Here is an 18683-nt window from a genome sequence, read left to right on the forward strand (position 1 = left end):
TCCCTCAGGAGACCATCCTCCACCTCATCAGGAGCATGCGCAGGCGTTGTAGGGAGGTCATACAGGCACGAGGAGGCCACACACACTACTGAACCTCGTTTTGACATTACATCAAAGTTGGATAAGAGTTTTTTTCCACTTTAGTTTTGAATCCAGACCTCCATGGGTTGATAAATTTGATTTCCATTGATAACTGTGTGATTTTGTTGTAAGCACATTCAACTATGTAAAGAACTAAATATTTAATAAGAATATTTCATTCGTTCAGATCTAGGATGTCTTATTTTTGTGTTCCTTTATTTTTTCGAGCAGTGTACTTAAAGGATACCCGAAGTGACATGTGACATGATGAGATAGACATGTGTATGTACAGTTCCAGGCACATAAATAAATATGCTGTGTTCCTTTTTTCTTTCTCTGAAAGAGTTAAATATCAGGTGTGTAAGTGGCTGACTCAGACCTGACTCAGACAGGAAGTGACTACAGTGTGAATACAGGTATCCTCACAGATAAGAAATTTCAACTATAAACACTTTCCTAGCAGAAAATGGCTTCTGAGAGCAAGAAAGAGATAACAAGGGGAATTTCTTATCAGTGAGGGTCACACTGTAGTCACTTCCTGTCTGAGTCAGGACTGAGTCAGCCACTTGCATACCTTATATTTAACTCTTTCAGGCAGAGAAAGAAAAAAAGGAACACAGCATAGTTATTTGTGTGCTAGGCACTGTACATACACATGTCTATCTCATCATGTCACATCGGGTATCCTTTAATCTCGGACTGCTCCTCAAGCACCCGCTATAACAGTCCAGAAACTGCCTCCTTTCTATCACTACTATCAAGAGGCAAGAAACAACTGCCCAGTAAAAACCCAACCCTTCCCCATAATTCAAAAACACTCCTACTGGCTATGGTGCCCATACATCAGACAACGTATGGGCAGATCGACCAAGAGACAGATCTCTCCCTGATTGAATCTGATCAGAGAGAGATCTGTTGCCTGCCCATACCCCACAGGCTGATTCCCGATCAATTTCAGCATGAAATCTCTTGGGAATCAGCCTTGTGGCGCCGCATTCGCCACCTCACTGCCCCCCCCCCCCCCAATGAAATACGTCCTCCCCAGTGCCCCGTGCAGTATACATTGGTTTGCAAAAGTATTCGGCCTCCTTGAAGTTTTCAACATTTTGTAATATTATTGCCACAAACATGAATCAATTTTATTGGAATTCCACGTGAAAGACCAACACAAAGTGGTGTACACGTGAGAAGTGGAACGAAAATCATACATGATTCCAAACATTTTTTAGAAATAAACAACTGCAAAGTGGGGTGTGCGAAATTATTCAGCCCCCTTTGGTCTGAGTGCAGTCAGTTGCCCATAGACAATGCCTGATGAGTGCTAATAACTAAATAGAGTGCACCTGTGTGTAATCTAATGTCAGTACAAATACAGCTGCTCTGTGACGGCCTCCGAGGTTGTCTAAGAGAATATTGGGAGCAACAACACCATAAAGTCCAAACAAAACACCAGACAAGTCATGGATAAAGTTATTGAAAAATTTAAAGCAGGCTTAAACTACAAAAACATTTCCAAAGCCTTGAACATCCCACGGAGCACTGTTCAAGCGATCATTCAGAAATGAAAGGAGTATGGCACAACTGTAAACCTACCAAGACAAGGCCGTCCACCTAAACTCTCAGGCTGAACCAGGAGAGCACTGATCAGATATGCAGTCAAGAGGCCCATGGTGACTCTGGACGAGCTGCAGAGATCTACCGCTCAGGTGGGAGACTCTGTCCCTAGGACAACTATTAGTCATGCACTGTACAAAGTTGGCCTTTATGGAAGAGTGGCAAGAAGAAAGCCATTGTTAACAGAAAAGCATAAGAAGTCCTGTTTGCAGTTTGCCACAAGTCATGTGGGGGACACAGCAAACATGTGGAAGAAGGTGCTCTGGAACACTGCACATCACTCTGAACACACCATCCCCACTGTCAAATATGGTGGTGGCAGCATCATGCTCTGGGGGTGCTTCTCTTCAGCAGGGTCAGGGAAGCTGGTCAGAGTTGATGTGAAGATTGATGGAGCCAAATGCAGGTCAATCTTGGAAGAAAACCTCTTGCAGTCTGCAAAAACTTGAGACTGAGGCGGAGGTTCACCTTCCAGCAGGACAATGACCCTAAACAAAGTCAGGGCAACAATCGAATGGTTTAAAACAAAACATATCCATGTGTTAGAGTGGCCCAGTCAAAGTCCAGATCTAAATCCAATCGAGAATCTGTGCCAAGATCTGAAAACTGCTGTTCACAAACGCTGTCCATCTAATCTGACTTAGCTGGAGACGTTTTGCAAAGAAGAATTTGCAAGGATTTCAGTCTCTAGATGTGCAAAGCTGGTAGAGACATACCCTAAAAGACTGGCAGCTGTAATTGCAGCAAAAGGTGGTTCTACAAAGTATTGACTCAAGGGGGCTGAATAATTACGCACACCCCACTTTGCAGTTTTTAGTTTTTTTTAAATGTTTGGAATCCTGTATGATTTTCGTTCCACTTCTCATGTGTATACCACTTTGTACTGGTTTCACGTGGAATTCCAATAAAATTGATTCATGTTTGTGGCAGTAATATGACAAAATGTGGAAACCGTCAAGGGGGATGTATACTTTTGCAAACCACTTTATCTGTGGGTGTCCACCGCTGGCTAAACGCTATGTCCTCGGAGGACGGATCCTGTGGCGGACACCCACAGGTAAATTATACTGCACAGGGCACATTTTACACTAGTGGTGACAGTACCCAGGGTTCCGTCGCTCGTCCCAATGATCGAGCATGTCGGTCCTACATCTTGCAGCATGTCTGATCGATACATGTGACTGAAATTGGTCACGTTGTCGATGGGGCATGCTCTAGGCAACATCGATTTTCATCCGATTATAATAATTGAAAGTTCGATCGACCACCAAGCCGCCTGATGTATGGCCACCTTTAATCTTACATTTGCGATTAGCCCATATGGACTAGTCATCCTCAATCACTACAGGCAGCCATCTTTAAAGTGATCCCGAGTCGAAGCTCGAGATCAAAATCAAACACTTACCTTAATAGAGGGAAGCCTTAGGATCCTACTGAGGCTTCCCTCGCCGATCTAAACCCAACGGTTGTTAAGCGTGGGGCCGTACAGCTCTTCTCCCTGATGCCGGGATGAGCACTAGTCACGCGAGCCCGTGGCTCCAGCTTACTGCACATGTGCGGGTGGGCTGGGTAGGCTTAATGCGCGGCCCTGCATCAGGAAGACGTGCGCGGCCCCATAGGGATTAGCAACAATAGATTGTCGCTAATCTTATGGGTGGCCGCGCTCAGCGACGGGACAACACAGCAGGGAGGGAAGCCTCAATAGGATCTTGAGGCTTCCCTCTCTATAGGCAAGTATCTGATGTTGAGTTTCGGCTCGGGTACTCTTTAAAGCAATGTTCCCCAACCCTGTCCTCAAGGCCCACCAACAGTGCATGTTTTGTATAAATCCACAGTGGTGGTTAATCAGCTCTGCTACAACACTAACTACCCCACCTGTGATTGTGTGTGGTTTCCGGCAAAACATGTACTGTTGGTGGGCCTTGAGGACAGGGTTGGGGAACTCTGCTTTAAAGGATACCCAAAGTGACATAATAAATTAGACATGGGTATGTACAGTGCCTAGCACACACATAACTATGCTGTGTTCCTTTTTTTTCTTTTTCTGTCTGAAATAGTTAAATATCAGGTATGTAAGTGGCTGACTCAGTTCTGACAGGAAGTGACTAGAGTGACCCTCACTGATAAGAAATTCCAACTAGAAAAAAAACTTTCCTAGCAGAAAATGGCTTCTGAGAGCAAGAAAGAGCTAAAAAGGGGATTTTCTTAGGACTGAGTCAGCCACTTACATAACTGATAAACTCTTTCAGAGAAAGAAAAAAAGGAACACAGCATAGTCATTTGTGTGCTAGGCACTGTACATACCTAGGTCTATCTCATCCTGTCACGTCACCTCGGGTATCCTTTAAAGCAAAGCAATGATGTCACTAGTCTATACGGAATGGGCAGGGACAATTCTATTACGTACTAGTCCAGTCTACACTAATGGCTGTTCCCATGTTACCAGTTAGTATGAGTAATCTGACAAAACTACCACAGAGATTGAGCATAAAAACTGCTTTTCAGCAATGCATTCTGGGAGAACCTCCCTAAGCAACTGGGATTGGCCTGTTTTCTTCTCTCCTCATGCATTAGGGCTTGTGGCCTTACATACCAAATGGGCGCTGTGACTGCCAGCACATTCTTTATCCGGTGTGAGGCTGACGTTCGCAGAAGTCGGAGGCCGAGAGACACCGACGGAATCATGATGGCGGCTTCACGGAAACTGGGAAAACCAAAAGAACAAGATTCTAGGATTAGTTGCAAGATATGTAATATAAATTCAGCAGCACAATGCTTAATACACATCCCTGACCAGAGTGAAAGGAGCATCCAGATGTGGTGCTGCCTGTGGCCATTCAGAGCAGATGCACAGGAAAATGCATCTTTCCCTCAGAGGATGTCTGTCTGAGTGAGCAGATATTGCCCTGGGCTCTCTCAGGCCCCGTTCACATCACAAACGCGGATGGCTATGCGTGCGGAACGCAACGCATGCGAACGCACGCCATCCGCATTTGTGTGCGTTGCGTGGCTGATCCCATCACTGAAAAGTCGTTGGGACAGCCGCGTGTTTTGCAAAAAATGCGTGCAGCATGCGTTCCCGGACCGCACAGGTCCTGAACGCATGCAGTGTGAACATCAGACAGTGCACTCTCTATGCACTGTCTGATGTCGTGCGTGTCGGTCTCCTGCATGCGTTTCCAAAACGCGGCTGGAAACGCGTGCAGTGTGAACGGGGCCTCACAAATATCACAAGCAAGGTGGAGTAAAATTTTACCTTCTTAAAGGGAACTAGAGGGATATGGATATTTCCCTTTAAACAATACCAGTTGCCTGCCAGTCCTGCTGATCTCTTTGGCTGCAGTAGTGGCTGAATCACACACCTGAAACAAGCATGCAGCTAATCCAGTCTGACTTCAGTCAGAGCACCTGATCTGCATGCTTGTTCAGGGGCTGTGGCTGAAAGTAAACAGGATCAGCAGGAGAGTCAGGCAACTGGCATTATTTTAAAAATCCATATGCTTCTCAGTTTAAGTTCCCTTTAAAACAGAAGGTATTTGGGATAATTCAGATTACAGTGAGCAGCTGTTGATTCCCATGATGCATCACTCCGGAATATGCAAAATATCCCTTTATGCCCCTGAGGCCTGGATTCCACTACAAATCGCTAGAGCAATCGCTAGCGTTTTTAACCTGTAAATGACGGCAGCCTGTAAAAGTGCGGCAGCCTCAGGACCACTCCACGCCAATTGGCGTAAAGTCCTGGGGCGGGGATTGCAGGAGATCGAGTGCATCTCCAAAGCGCGCGCAGTAGGCCTGAACGATTTTAGAAAAAAAATTGAATTGAGCGATTTCTGTCTGAAATTGCGATTTCGATTAGATTCAGGATTTTCTTCAAATCAAGCTTTGTGCCCTGCTGTGCCTGTTTGTTCCCCCTATGTCCCCCTGTCTCTTTTTATGCCCCCTTTGCCTCTTTATGCCTCCTCTGGGTCATTCTCTTGTCCCCTTTGTGTCTCTGTGCCCGCTCTGTTTCTCTGTGTCTCTCTATGCCCACTCTCTCTCTCTGTGTCTCTCTGTGCCTCCTCTGTCCCCCAAGCTGTATCAGTTCTGGACATAGCTTCCAACATGAGTCCAGGGATGCCCGTCTAACCACTTCTCCTCCTGCAGGCTCTAATGCACAGAATACTTCCTGTATGTCATGTGACATACAGGAACCCGGAGTTTTGCCATGCACAAGAGCCGGCAGACGGCAATAGAAGACGGATAGCGTTGGACTTGTGCGGAAGGTATGTCCAATGCTGCGGGCCGCACGCGCTGGGACTTTGGGGAAGTTTGAAGCCACTTCTTCAAACGTCCCCACCTGGAAATGACGTGACCGCGATAATCGCCACTTTGACGATTCCAAAATTGTGGTCTTGGTGATCGCGATTTTGGTTTAAATTCGATTTATCTTTCAAGCCTATGCGCACATCTCATGAATTACGGAGCTCTGCTCCGCCATCAGTCTCCTAGCGGCGATCGCTGCTAGGAGACTGTTAGACGGCGAAACACCGTCTATCACGGCTGTCCCCCTAAGAGGCACTACAGCGGTCCGCTGTCATAGGCTGTGGCTTATGACAGCCAATCGCACTGATTGGCTAGTGGGGGAGGGGGGGGGGGATTACAAAAATAATAATAAAAAAAATATTAGTTAAAAAAAAATACAAATATTTATTGTAAAAAAATTAAACATCCTGGGAGAGATCATTTCCCACCAAACAGAAAGCTCTGTTGGTGGGCATAAAAGGGGGGTAGGGGGAATTCACCTGTGTGCTGAGCTGTGAGGCCTTAACGCTGCAGTGGCCCATTTTGTAAAAAATGGCCTGGTCACTAGGGGGGTTTAACACCGCAGTCCTTAAGAGGTTAATTAGCGTTTGTAAGCGATTTCATGAGCGTTTTCTGCCGATCTTGGTAGCGATTTTAAAAAGTGTAAGCTGTTTTCCAGCAATTGTGTAGCGATTTGCGATTAGCCATTTTAATTCCGATTGGTCCTTTCAAATTTTTATTTTTTTTACAATTTACATTCACTTAAAATTGTACACAAATTGCTATGTGTAGCGATTTATGAGCGATTTTCCAGCGCTTCAATACTTTGCATTGAAGCTCAAATGCTCCCAAAATGCTGCATGTCCTGCGATTGCGATTTTACTAATTGCTACTGTGGAATTTGTTACATTTATTTACATTGGCAGAGCGTTTGGGGAAATCGCTAATGATAAAGTGCTCCCTAAACGCTCAAAAAAGCGCTCTAGTGGGTTCCAGACCTCAAGCCAGGCTTACATTCAGAACCACTGGGGTCTAGCAAGCCTATAACTTACCGTATATAGTTTACAGAGCCACATCAACTCCACATGCAGACAGCCTGTTTGGGACTTGTTGGTCCTCATCAGTGCATGGCAGGGATTGATGTGGCTCTATAGCTGGGGTCAGGAACCTTTTTGAGAGAGAGTCATAAACGCCACATATTTTAAAATAGGTTTCCGTGAGAGCCATACAATATGTTTCAAACTGGAACAGTGTGCATGCTCAGTAAAGGGCTCATGTCCCTGTTGCCATGGTGATGTGTATACAGTTGATCCACTGGGCAGCGGAAAGGTCATACACGTCTTCGGTTTCTCTTAGGTTTCAGCAACACCAGCAATTTCCCTGAGAGCCAGACAGGAGAAATACAGACTAACAGCTTGTACAATTAGCTAGCTGACGTGGGGGTTGATTCACTTTGTAGGACAAGATCCCCGCACTTTGGCCCAATAGGCTGCCTGTCAAGTGACAGGCAGCCTACTGGGCCAATCAAAGTGCGGGAATCTTGTCCTACAAAGTCACTGGACCTGACAGGGGCCAAAGTGGTACAACTGGAGCAGCTGTTCTTTTTGGGGTAAGTTAGTAGTGCATGCTACAGCACTAGTGTGCCTACTTTGAAAATGTTACTTGCGCTGCCACACTAAGCTGCACTGCTTGAGCAGTGTAGCTTAGTGAATCAACCCCTACTGATTTGTCTGTGAGCCAGATGTAGCCATCAAAAGAGTCACATCTGTCTCCCTAGCCATAGGTTCCCTACCCCTGCTCTATGGGATAGGGCAGTGATGGCTAACCTTGGCACTCCAGCTGTGACAAAACTAATAATCCCATCATGCCTTTGCCTCCCCGAGTTATGCTTAGAGCTGTCAAGAGTACTGCAATGCCTCATGGGACTTGTAGTTTCACCACAGCTGGAGTGCCAAGGTTAGCCATCACTGGGATAGGGCTTGGGCGAGTACTACAGAATACCCAGATAGCTCATGTTGTAATGCAAGAACGCATCTGAATCCCCTAGCCGTGCTATGCAGATCTATGGGGATTTGCAGCCGCTTTTTTTTCCCTGCACACAAATTTGCATCCAAATGAAATTCAATTGGCATCCTAGTTTGCATGTTGAGAAACTGATAGTAATTGCAATAGGGGGAACTTAGCTTTATCTAGCCAGCCGCACCTGACTGGATGGAAGTTATGCTAGGCACTCAGATTTTCTGGCAGATTTACAGATCAATTATTTCCAACGTGTCACATCTGATTTCTGACTGTTTTCCATTCACTTATATCGGAAATCAGATCGGAAATCAGATCGGACATGTTGGAAATAATCGATCTGACAATATGCCAGAAAATCTCATAAAGACCCAGTGCACACCAAAAACCTCTAGCAGATCTGCAAAACGCTAGCGGTTTTTGAAGCAGATTTCAGAGCGATTCTAGGCATGTTTAGAGAGGTTTTCTAAACAAGCCTAGCGTTTTTTGGAGCGTTTTTGTGTAGCAGATTTCATATATTGTTACAGTAAAGCTGTTACTGAACAGCTTCTGTAACAAAAACGCCTGGAAAACCGCTGTGATCTAGTGTTTTTTAGAGCGGTTCTCCACTTTCCTATACTTTAACACTGAGGCATAAACGCCTCACAAATCTAAAAAATGCTGCACAACGCGCCCCACCCGAGTTTGCATTGGTGTGCACAAGCCCATTGAAATACATTACCCAAGCAGTTTTCAAACTGCAAGCATTTTTAAAAGCACTCATGAACCGCTCTGGTGTGCGCCAGCCCTTAGTGCACCTCACATTACACACAGCAGCCTTAGGGCTCTTTCACACTAGGCTTTGTTCCGTCGGTTTTGAATGAGCGCATCTAGGCTGCGGTAAGCAAGGTAACATGAAAGTCTATTGACTTTCACGTTTCCATTCACATTAGACAAAGCGTTCCAGAGCATTACATTGTAACAATTCGGGGGAGCTTTTACTCGTCAGGCGCAAGCGTTTTCCCATCTGGTGAATTCAAACTAGTGTAGCTGATACGCGTCAAAACGCAACTTCCTACCGTCATGCCATGGGTAGGTCATAACATGTGTACGAAATCTGCTTTGTATTTGAGTGTAGAACAGAGGCGCCAGCAGGATAAAAATTCATAAAATCTTTAAAAATGCTTGGAGGAAGTGGTGGACTAGCCTCCCAAAAGCAAACAAGAAATTCTGTTGATGCAGGTTAAATATATTTATTATACGATACCCCAAAAAAGAAATGCAACGCGTTTCGCAGGTCAAGCCCGCTTCATCAGGCAAAATTGGGGACAACAGAATGTCTGTGATAGCAGGAATAGCGCTATTCCTGCTATCACAGACATTCTGTTGTCCCCAATTTTGCCTGATGAAGCGGGCTTGACCTGCGAAACACGTTGCATTTCTTTTTTGGGGTATCGTATAATAAATATATTTAACCTGCATCAACAGAATTTCTTGTTTGCTTTTGGGAGGCTAGTCCACCACTTCCTCCAGGCATTTTTAAAGATTTTATGAATTTTTATCCTGCTGGCGCCTCTGTTCTACACTCAAATACCACGAGTCCACTCCTGGTGGAGGGGAGTGCTACCCCCCCTTTTTCTCACTTCTACAGAGAGCGACTTCTTAATCCTGCGTGAGGACAGGAATAATCTCCTCACCTGCCTTTATAGTGGTTGCCTGAATGGTAACCCATGTTTGTGAGTATATTTTCTCATACTTAACCAATTTATCAAACCATCTTGACATACTACACCATATCGGGCTCTCGGTTCTCTCCTTTAGAAATCTGCTTTGTAGCTAACTTCAAACACGTTAAAATAAAGCTGCACAAATTTTAATAATACAGTATTACTAAAAATATTTCTTTTTTTTTTCCTTCAACCAGTTACGTATTTCTAGAACAGACAGCAGTGCTAGTCTAGTTTAAGTGACCCAGCAGGAAACCTCATAGGGAAAATCAGCTAACGTGATTGGATGGACGACACCCTCTCGAACTGCTAGGTTTCGGATAGGTTGTATGCCCATACTATTCAGCCAATCCCAATGCTTCGTGCTGTGATTGGAGAACTGTTCCCCATGAGGTTTCCTGCTGGGTCTCCTAACAACCAGACAGCAAGATAACTATGTAATTCTTTGCAGTGGAAGCACTAGTACTGTTTGCAGTACTGAAATCATAAGTCGAGAATCCCCCCACTTTGCTGAGGAGCAGAGGGCAGGAGCGTTTGCTTCTCATGATCAGTCAGCACCTGGACTAATACAGCGAATGGCCACAAAAGCTGCCCTATCTACCAATTACTGTCAGTAAACATCTTTCAATTTTGCAGCCAATGAACCACACAATTCGATTATTGTGCCACCACAAGCATGCCCGGAAATAAAGCACAGACACACGGGGACAGCGCACACAAAACATTTGGAGGGACGCAGTCGGTGGTGGCATCACAAGGCTGATTCCCAATAGATTTATTACTGAAATTGATCAGCAATTGGCCTGTGGTGTAAGGGCAGCCAATAGATCTCTCTCTCTCTGATCTAATTAAGGCCTGGTTCACACCAAAATCGCTAGCACTTAGCAATTTTACTAAGCGATTTTGGACAGCAATTTTCAGAGCGATTTGAATTAGAGCATTATTGCGCATCCATTCATGTTGATTCGCTCAAAAAAAAAAAAAAAAGTTACATGCAGCACGTTTTGTCATAAAAAAAAATAAAAAAAAATCACGCTTCTGTGGGAACTATTGGAGTGAATTAGCCCTCCATCAGAGAGAGGTCCGTCTCTTGGTAGAATCTGCGCATCATTACTATATGTATGGGCAAAGGACAAGTGAAGTGAGAGGGATATGGAGGCTGACATATTTATTTCCTTCTAAGCAATACCAGTTGCCTGGCTGTCCTGCTGATCCTCTGCTTCTAATACGTTTAGCCACAGACCCTGGACAAGCACGCAGCACATCAGGCATGTCTGACATTATTAGCTGCATGCTTGTTTCTGGTGTTATTCAGACACCACTGCAACCAAATGGATCAGCAGGGCTGCCAAGCAACATGTATCACTTAAAAGGAAACAAACATGGCAGCCTCCATATACCTGTCACTTCAGTTGTCCTTTAACACTGTGGCACTAAAGTAATCAAGCAATGCATTTATCAGTATGTATGTATGATGAATGTAGGTAATCAGAGAACAGGCAAACAACAACAGAGCCAGTGCAGTAAAGACGTACCTAGATCTGCGGTAGGAACATAGTGCCACTAGCAGACAGCGTGCCCTTGTCCTCCCAGCATGCCTGCTCAGAGCTGACATTCACCATAGACGCTCACTACTCCTAGCCACAGCCTGTGCAACATCGCCCTCTGCTGGCCGGCTGTCAGCTATCACACTTGTCGTTACAAAAGATGCAATTTAACAAGATTGGGATTGGTGGGACAAGGAAACCTTTTAAAAATTTCAATAAAAAGATGCAAGGGCCTATATATTAAGGATGGATTGGAGAGCTATAAACTATAATATAGGGGAGATACCAAATACTAAATATTAAATATAGATACAAAATATTGAATGATCACAAAATAATCATTGTATACTGACGATAAATGGTTATATATCAGGAGATATTAAAATATGAATACCTATTTACTGGAACAGAATACCTCAATCGCGTGCATGAAAAAAACGAACAAGAAATACCGGTAATAACGAATAAATATAAACGTTAAATATCGTAACGTTTTTCGTCAATACTGCTTAACCCAAACCTACTCTCACACAGAACCCTCCCCTGGTGGTGCCTAAAACTAACCACTCCCCTAGTAGTGCCTAACCCTAACCCCCCCCCCCTCTCAGTGGTGCCTAACCCTAACCCCCCCCCCCCCCCCCCCCGGTGTTGCCTAAAACTAACCATCGCCTAGGTGTTGCCTAACACTAACCACTCCCTCTGCAGAAACATCCTTTTAGATATATTAACGATAATAACTTTGAAAACGTAAAATCTGTACTTATTAATGAAATAATATGACAAAAACTATACCGTTATAAACTTCTAAAAGGATAACTACCTCAAAAACTATAACGTTATAATGTTATTAACAACATTTTTCGCGGAGCCCTTTTTTCATGCTTTTTTTTTGCCGTATTAACGTTAATTGCATTAAAGTCTATGGTGGCGCCCTTTTTTGTCCACCTTCTGCCGGCGCCCTTTTTTCCTGCTCCCCCTCAAACAATAATTGGCATATGATATAAGCATTGTTATATTGTTAAACTCTTTATAACAAAATCTGCTTTTCTTCGTATTCTCTTTTTATGGGCTAAACAGTCTTAATTTTTGCCCTATGTCATCTTGTTAATTCTCTGTTTTATATATGGAAAACTGAGTGATTTGTAAACAAAGATCCTAATGAATGCTACATTTGAAATTGTTCACTCAATAAAAAAAGATTTAAAAACAAAAACAAAAGATGCAGTTTTGTGCCTGCATGCAGGTTTCTGCATTTGTGATATTTCAGTTCAGCAGAACGTACAACAGAGTGTATTTTAGAAATATTTCTATATGTGAATTGTTGTATTGCAACTTTTCTGTGCACATCAAATAAATGTAATTTTACCTGAAAAATGTATCTCATTAACTTCATGCCGACCGCTCCACACCAATTGGCGTGAACGCGCCAGCAGCCCCAGGACTGCTCCACGCCTATTGGCATGAACGGCCTTCTATGGGGCTAGCAGGAGAGCGCGTGCGCCGATGTACGCACATCTCCGCTTGGTAGGCGGAGCTTCAGTCTCCCAGCGGCGATCGCCACTCGGAGACTGTTAGACGGTGAAACCGCTGTCTAATACACCTGTACAGCGCTGCGATCAGTAACGAAAACTAACACATTTTTCCACACATGCAATTACTTTGGGCACACTGGGCCTCCATTTATAATAACGGGTGGTAAAGAAATTTGAAATGAAAAATTACTGATATCAGCCATTAGGGCTGGAACCCACAGGAGCGCTTTTGGCAGCGTTTTGGCAGCACTGCGATATGCTAGCAGTTTGCCAAAACGCTGGGCCAATGTTAATGGATGGGGCAACTTCCACAGGAGCGTTTGCGTTTCCCAGAAACGCAAACGCAGGACCTGCAGCATTTTGGGAGCGTTAGCGCTTCAATGTAAAGTATTGAAACGCTAGCAGAAACGCTCAGCACAACCTAAACTGAGCGGTTTTGCTAGCGTTTTGCGGTTCAGCACACTGTAACAAAATGAAAAATAATTCACAGGACCAATCAGGATAAAAACGCAAAACGCAAAACGCTAGGCAGCCGCTGGGGAAAAAAATACAATGTTGCAAAACACGACCAAAAACGCGCATGAATCCGATTGCAAACCGCTCAGACAAAACGCTAGCGGTTGCGTTTTGCGTTTGCGGTTTTCAGTGGGTTCCAGGCCTTACCGTGTGTTTTTCCACATTCACAAAAAAATATCCCGAGTGCAAGTAAAGGTAGGTAAAATAGTGCGGTAACATGGCGGTAATAATGAAAAAAAAAAGTAGCTAAACGTCCCTTAGAAATGTGCAATACGTGTGTAAAATATCGTTTTCTGTGGAAAAATTCCAAAGTCTAGCTAACACAGTTCAAAAGGTCTAGGCTACATGTAATTAAATGAGAAGTGAAAAACAGTGCTAGGTACTTACAAGTAATAAAAAGCGGTAATTAACGAAGAAACAATGCACTTTTTCCATTATGAATTTTAATTTTTGTGGAACCATTTTTTTTTTTATCATGTTACCGCACCTTTATCACTTTTTACCACAAACAGTAATTTCAGGTGGAAAACATTGTGAATGTAAACATGATCATACGTCAGTCATTTTGTTACTTTATTCCACAGTAGCTAATGATTTTCAATATAAAAACACACGCAATGGCCTCCATTCTCAATGAGTTACCGAAATGTAGGCATATTACCGACCAAAGTAGGACTATTTTAACATTCATAATAAGGGCTGGATTTTTACTCTTTACCGCCCTAGGCCACTGTCACCAGCCGCCCCCCTTCAGTATAGGTAGTGAGATGACTCCTCCCCCCTTCCCTTTAGTATAGGCAGCCAGATGACCCTCCCTCCAGTATAGGTAGCCAGATTACTCCTCCCCCTTTCCCTCCAGTATAGGTAGCCAGATGACTCCCTTTATCCCTCCTCCCCCCCCCCTTTCAGTACAGGTAGCCAGCTCGCCTTCACACCGCAGCAGCCATTAGTGTCACTCATTTCTCCGCTCGTCTCCAGTGCAGAAGCTTGCTCTCCCTTTCCGTCTCCAATGCTGCACATGTCCATTGCCTTTGGCCGCAATGCAAATGCACACAGAGAGCAAGGTGGCTGCTGCACAGGCGGGTAGCAGCAGAGTACTGAGGTCAGGCACTCACCTGATCTTCCTGCATTGCAGGATTTCGAAGCTTGCAAATGCTGCGCCAGTTTAGCCTGCTGCTTTGGTGCCCTTCCTCCTGTGGTGCCCTAGATCATGGCCTAGGTGGCCTTGGCCTAAATCCGGCCCTGTTCATAATGTTTTCTGATGGAAATTACTGTTAAAAGTGCAAGGGAAAATTGCGGGGGAAAGTGAATAAAGTGTGGTAACATGTAGGGAAAAATTTGTTATTTTAGAGGTAAATTCTGAAAAAAATGACATTCATAATGAAAAAAAGAGCACATTGTTCCTTCATTAATTACCAAATTTTTTTATCACCTGTAAGTACCTGCCATTATATTTTACTTGACATCCAATTGCATGTAGTCTACAGCCTTTGGAGCTGTGTTTGCTCGACTTATACATTTTTCCACAAAAACAATATAAACAATATTTTACGCACTTATTCAGCATTTTTAATGAATGTTTAACCTCTTGAGGACCGCAGTGTTAAACCCCCCTTAGGACCAGGCAATTTTTCATTAAATTGGCCACTGCAGCATTAAGGCCAAACTGCAGGGCAGCACAACACAGTACACAAGTGATTCCCCCCCCCCCCCCCTTTTCTCCCCACCAACAGGGCTCTCTGTTGGTGGGGTCTGATCGCCCCCCAGATGTTTGTTTATTTGTTGGTATGTGCTTGTTTTTGTAATAAAAATGTGTGTGTTTTTTTCCCCCAGCAGTAAACCCCCCTCCCTCCCTCCCCCCGCCAGCCAATCCCCGTGATCAGCTGTCATAGGCTTCAGCCTATGACAGCCGATCACCTCTGTGTCTCAGGAGGGGACAGCCGTGTCGCACGGCTGTCCCCAGTACAGCGCTGCTGCTAATCGCAGTGCTGTACCTGTAAATAGACGGCGATTACGCCGTCTAAACAGTCTCCCGAGTGGCGACCGCCGCTCAGAGACTGAAGGCTTCACTCCGCCCACCAAGCAGGAGATGCGCGAGCACCCTGCACGCAATCTCCTGCAAAACACAGTCCCAGGACTTTACGCCAATTGGCGTTAGGCAGTCCTGGGGCTGCCACCGCGGTCACGCCCATTGGTGTGACGCGGGCGGCAACAGGTTAACAAACTTTTTTTTTCAGTAGTTCACACTTAATATGTTGTTTGCGTGCAGAAAAAAAAAGCGACATTCTGCATGATGACTGCATATTTTGTCAGTTGCTTTGAAAAAACGCGCTCGTTTTCCTGCATAGGAACACACTTGGTGTACAGAAAAAGTACGCAGAAAAACGCATGCAGAAAACTGAAAGACAAGTGTGTTCCCTGCCTAAGGCTCCTTGTACACTGCATGCGATTCCGATTCAGCTTTTTTAAATCGGTTTTTACATCCGATTCCGATTTTTAATCTGTACTTCATGCTGCATTTTTTGATCCGTTTTTCTGTTGAATGTATTCATGGAAAATCGGAATTGAAAATTGGAATCGCAAAACGGATTTGCAGTGTGCAGGGAGCCTTAGGAAGGTGATCAGCAGAATGTATTGTAGGGAGAGGGTAGGGTAGGTGAGCATGAAAAGTGAGTTTTGAGGGTTAGAATTGAATAGAAGGTAGGTGCAAGCCTAATGGCTGGTGTGAGTGAGTTTCATAATTTGATCCAAATATTTGTATTGCTCTTTTCTCCTGTTGGACTCAAAGCGCTCAAGAGCTGCAGCCACTGGGACGCACTCAAGAGACCACCCTGCAGCGTTAGGGAGTCTTGCTTTGAACTCCTTACTGAATAGGTGCTGACCCTAGCCAGGATTCCAACCCTAGTCTCCCATGTCAAGGGCAGTGCCCTTAACCAGTACATTATCCAGCCGCTTTTCACAGTTTCAGACATTGGGAGTAGCCCTAGTGAATTCTTGAGTTGGTACACACTTTCAATTATAATTGGCCAATCACTGACCTGTTTCACCATTTCCATGCAGTATGAGAGCTTATCTACACAATCTGCTCATAGTATTCAATATCTGTTGACCCCCAATACTACATGGAAGTGGTAAAATTGGTCAGTAATTGGCTATCTAAAATTGGATGTGTGCACCAGGTACAGCGGTATCCAACAGGCACCAAATCCAAGTGATCTTGCAGCGATTTAGGTGCTGAATGTTTCGTACCTGTAAAAAAAAAAAAAAAGTTAGCTATACTTGAACTTTACCCAATGTTCAGATGTTCGGCTTCCACCCATAGCACCGCCCTCCAGCAGAAGAAGTCACAGGGGCTTCGCTGAATGGTCCTAAAGATGCACCTATGATCTCTTCCGCTAGATTAGTGGTCGTCAAACTAAGGCCCGCGGGCCGAATGCAGCCCCCTGAGCCTTTTTTACCGGCCCCCCACACACAAAATGTATTACTTATAGATGTGGTCAGCTACTGGCTTTAAATATTGGTGGTCTGCATATAGAATAGCAGTGCTGTCACCACCCATCCACATGGAAGCCAGAAAGCGGTAGTTCGCTGGTTTCCAATCAAATTCCACATCAGGTGACAGTGCTGTCCAATAGGACTGCTGGTTGTCAACCTGGGTATGCTTCACTGTCTGACCTGCAAAGCAATCATTTTATGTATGCTACGGCCCCCCAGCAGTCTGAAGTATGTTGACCCGGCCTTCCACCTAAAACGTTTGGGGACCCCTGCGCTAGACGGTGGGGCCTCCCACAGAAACCAGACATCGGGATGCCAGGTGAGTATAACTAACTTTATTTTTAGGTACAAAAAGGTACAAATCGTCAATCGGAAGCGATGTACGGTGTACTGTACAACGTTTCAAAGCTCCACCAACTGCAATACGCCTAGGAATCAATGGAAACATTGCTTGCACAATTTAAAAGCACTGCATCGATTGCTAGTGTGCCCAGGCCTCAATTATGATTGGTCAATCACTGGCCAATTTTACCCTTCTACTACATGGAGTTGGTAAAATGGTCAGTGATTGGACAATCATAGCTAAAAGTGCGTTTCAGGCTTTACTGTTATATTCTTTATCTATGTTATATTGTATACATTCTATCATTTGATACTAACAATCTGCAGCGATATTACAGCAACGTTCTTTGACAGCATCAGCGATTTCTAGGCCTATCAGTACGACCTTGGCGGCTCTCTGATGAAGGTCATTTCACGTGTGAGAGCTGACAGGATGGACGGCTGTGGCGATATCACACAAACCGCAAGGCTTTCTGTCCCCATATTTCCCATCATGCACCTGGCTGAGAAATCTGATGTTCCTGTCATGCTTGAGTGAAAATTGCTTTTGCAATATGCGAAGAATGGATCCATTAGTGGCTGGAAAGTACCTAGGAGTAAAATGTAACATTGTTGTCATCTCGTTTATCAGGGTCAGCTGTGCTCGCCCCACCCGCACACTCATTAATCTTCATTCTTATTGACAGGTCATAATAAAACCAGCTGACGCTCGCGCATAACTTGGTTTATTGGGTTGGTTACCGCAAAATTTTGCCCTCAAGAAACCGATAATTATACCAAGAAAACGTGGCTTGTTGTGTGAGAGGGTGCGCCGCAGAGTCAAACTATTTATAAATCACTTTTTTTAGGTTCTGGTAGATACTGGTCAAATCTATTCTGGTTAAAATATGATTGTGGCCTAGTGCACACCGAGCGGTTTTGGTCGAGTTTTTAGGAACGCTTGCGGCTGAGGAAATGATTGGGTAATGTATTTCAATGGGCTGGTGCACACCAGAGCGGTAGGCGTTTTGCAGAAACGCATACTCCCGGGCTGCAGCATTTTTTGGATTTCGGTGGTGTTTCTGCCTCCAATGTAAAGTATAGGAAAAACGAAAAACGCTTGATAAAACGCCAGATCAGAGAGGTTTTCCAGGTGTTTTTGTTACAGTAGCTGTTCAGTAACAGCTTTACTGTAACAATATCTGTAATCTGCTACACAAAAAGACGCTAGCAAAATGCTTCATAATAATAAGAAAATATGCTTCAAAAACTGCTAGCGTTTTGCGGATCTGCTAGCGTTTTTTGGTGTGCACTAGGCCTGAGCTATGTTATATTGATACTGAAGACAGCTGGTTCTACAGTTTGTTCATCATATGTTGAAAATGTAAATAATACTTGTACTTTTTTCACACAAAGGTGGACGATCTGATGTTGAGAAATACCTGTTGACAGTTATCTCTTGTAATTACTTACTGTATTTGTATGACAGCACTTTGTTTTCACTGTCTTGTTTACAAAAAAACAATTTTTTTCCAACAAATAAAAGTATTTGGAAAAAAAAATATATG

The 18683-nt window shown here is 44.2% G+C and overlaps 1 protein-coding gene across 10 annotated transcripts in view; it reads right to left on the reverse strand.

Moving 5' to 3' along the window:
• NDUFAF3 (NADH:ubiquinone oxidoreductase complex assembly factor 3) overlaps positions 1-18683 on the reverse strand; it is a 139942-nt gene that overhangs the window by 20703 nt on the left and 100556 nt on the right. For 9 of the 10 annotated variants that reach the window (XM_068252679.1, XM_068252678.1, XM_068252674.1 and 6 more), the window contains one exon: positions 4289-4399. In XM_068252679.1, coding sequence (XP_068108780.1) covers positions 4289-4380 — 92 coding nt within the window. In that variant the 5' untranslated portion in view covers positions 4381-4399. Of the gene's footprint in view, positions 1-4288; positions 4400-11239; positions 11320-18683 lie in introns of those variants that run through there. The other variant, XM_068252671.1, reaches the window with a different exon arrangement.

Source organism: Hyperolius riggenbachi, chromosome 9, assembly GCF_040937935.1.
Source record: "Hyperolius riggenbachi isolate aHypRig1 chromosome 9, aHypRig1.pri, whole genome shotgun sequence".
NCBI classification, from domain to species: Eukaryota; Metazoa; Chordata; class Amphibia; order Anura; family Hyperoliidae; genus Hyperolius; species Hyperolius riggenbachi.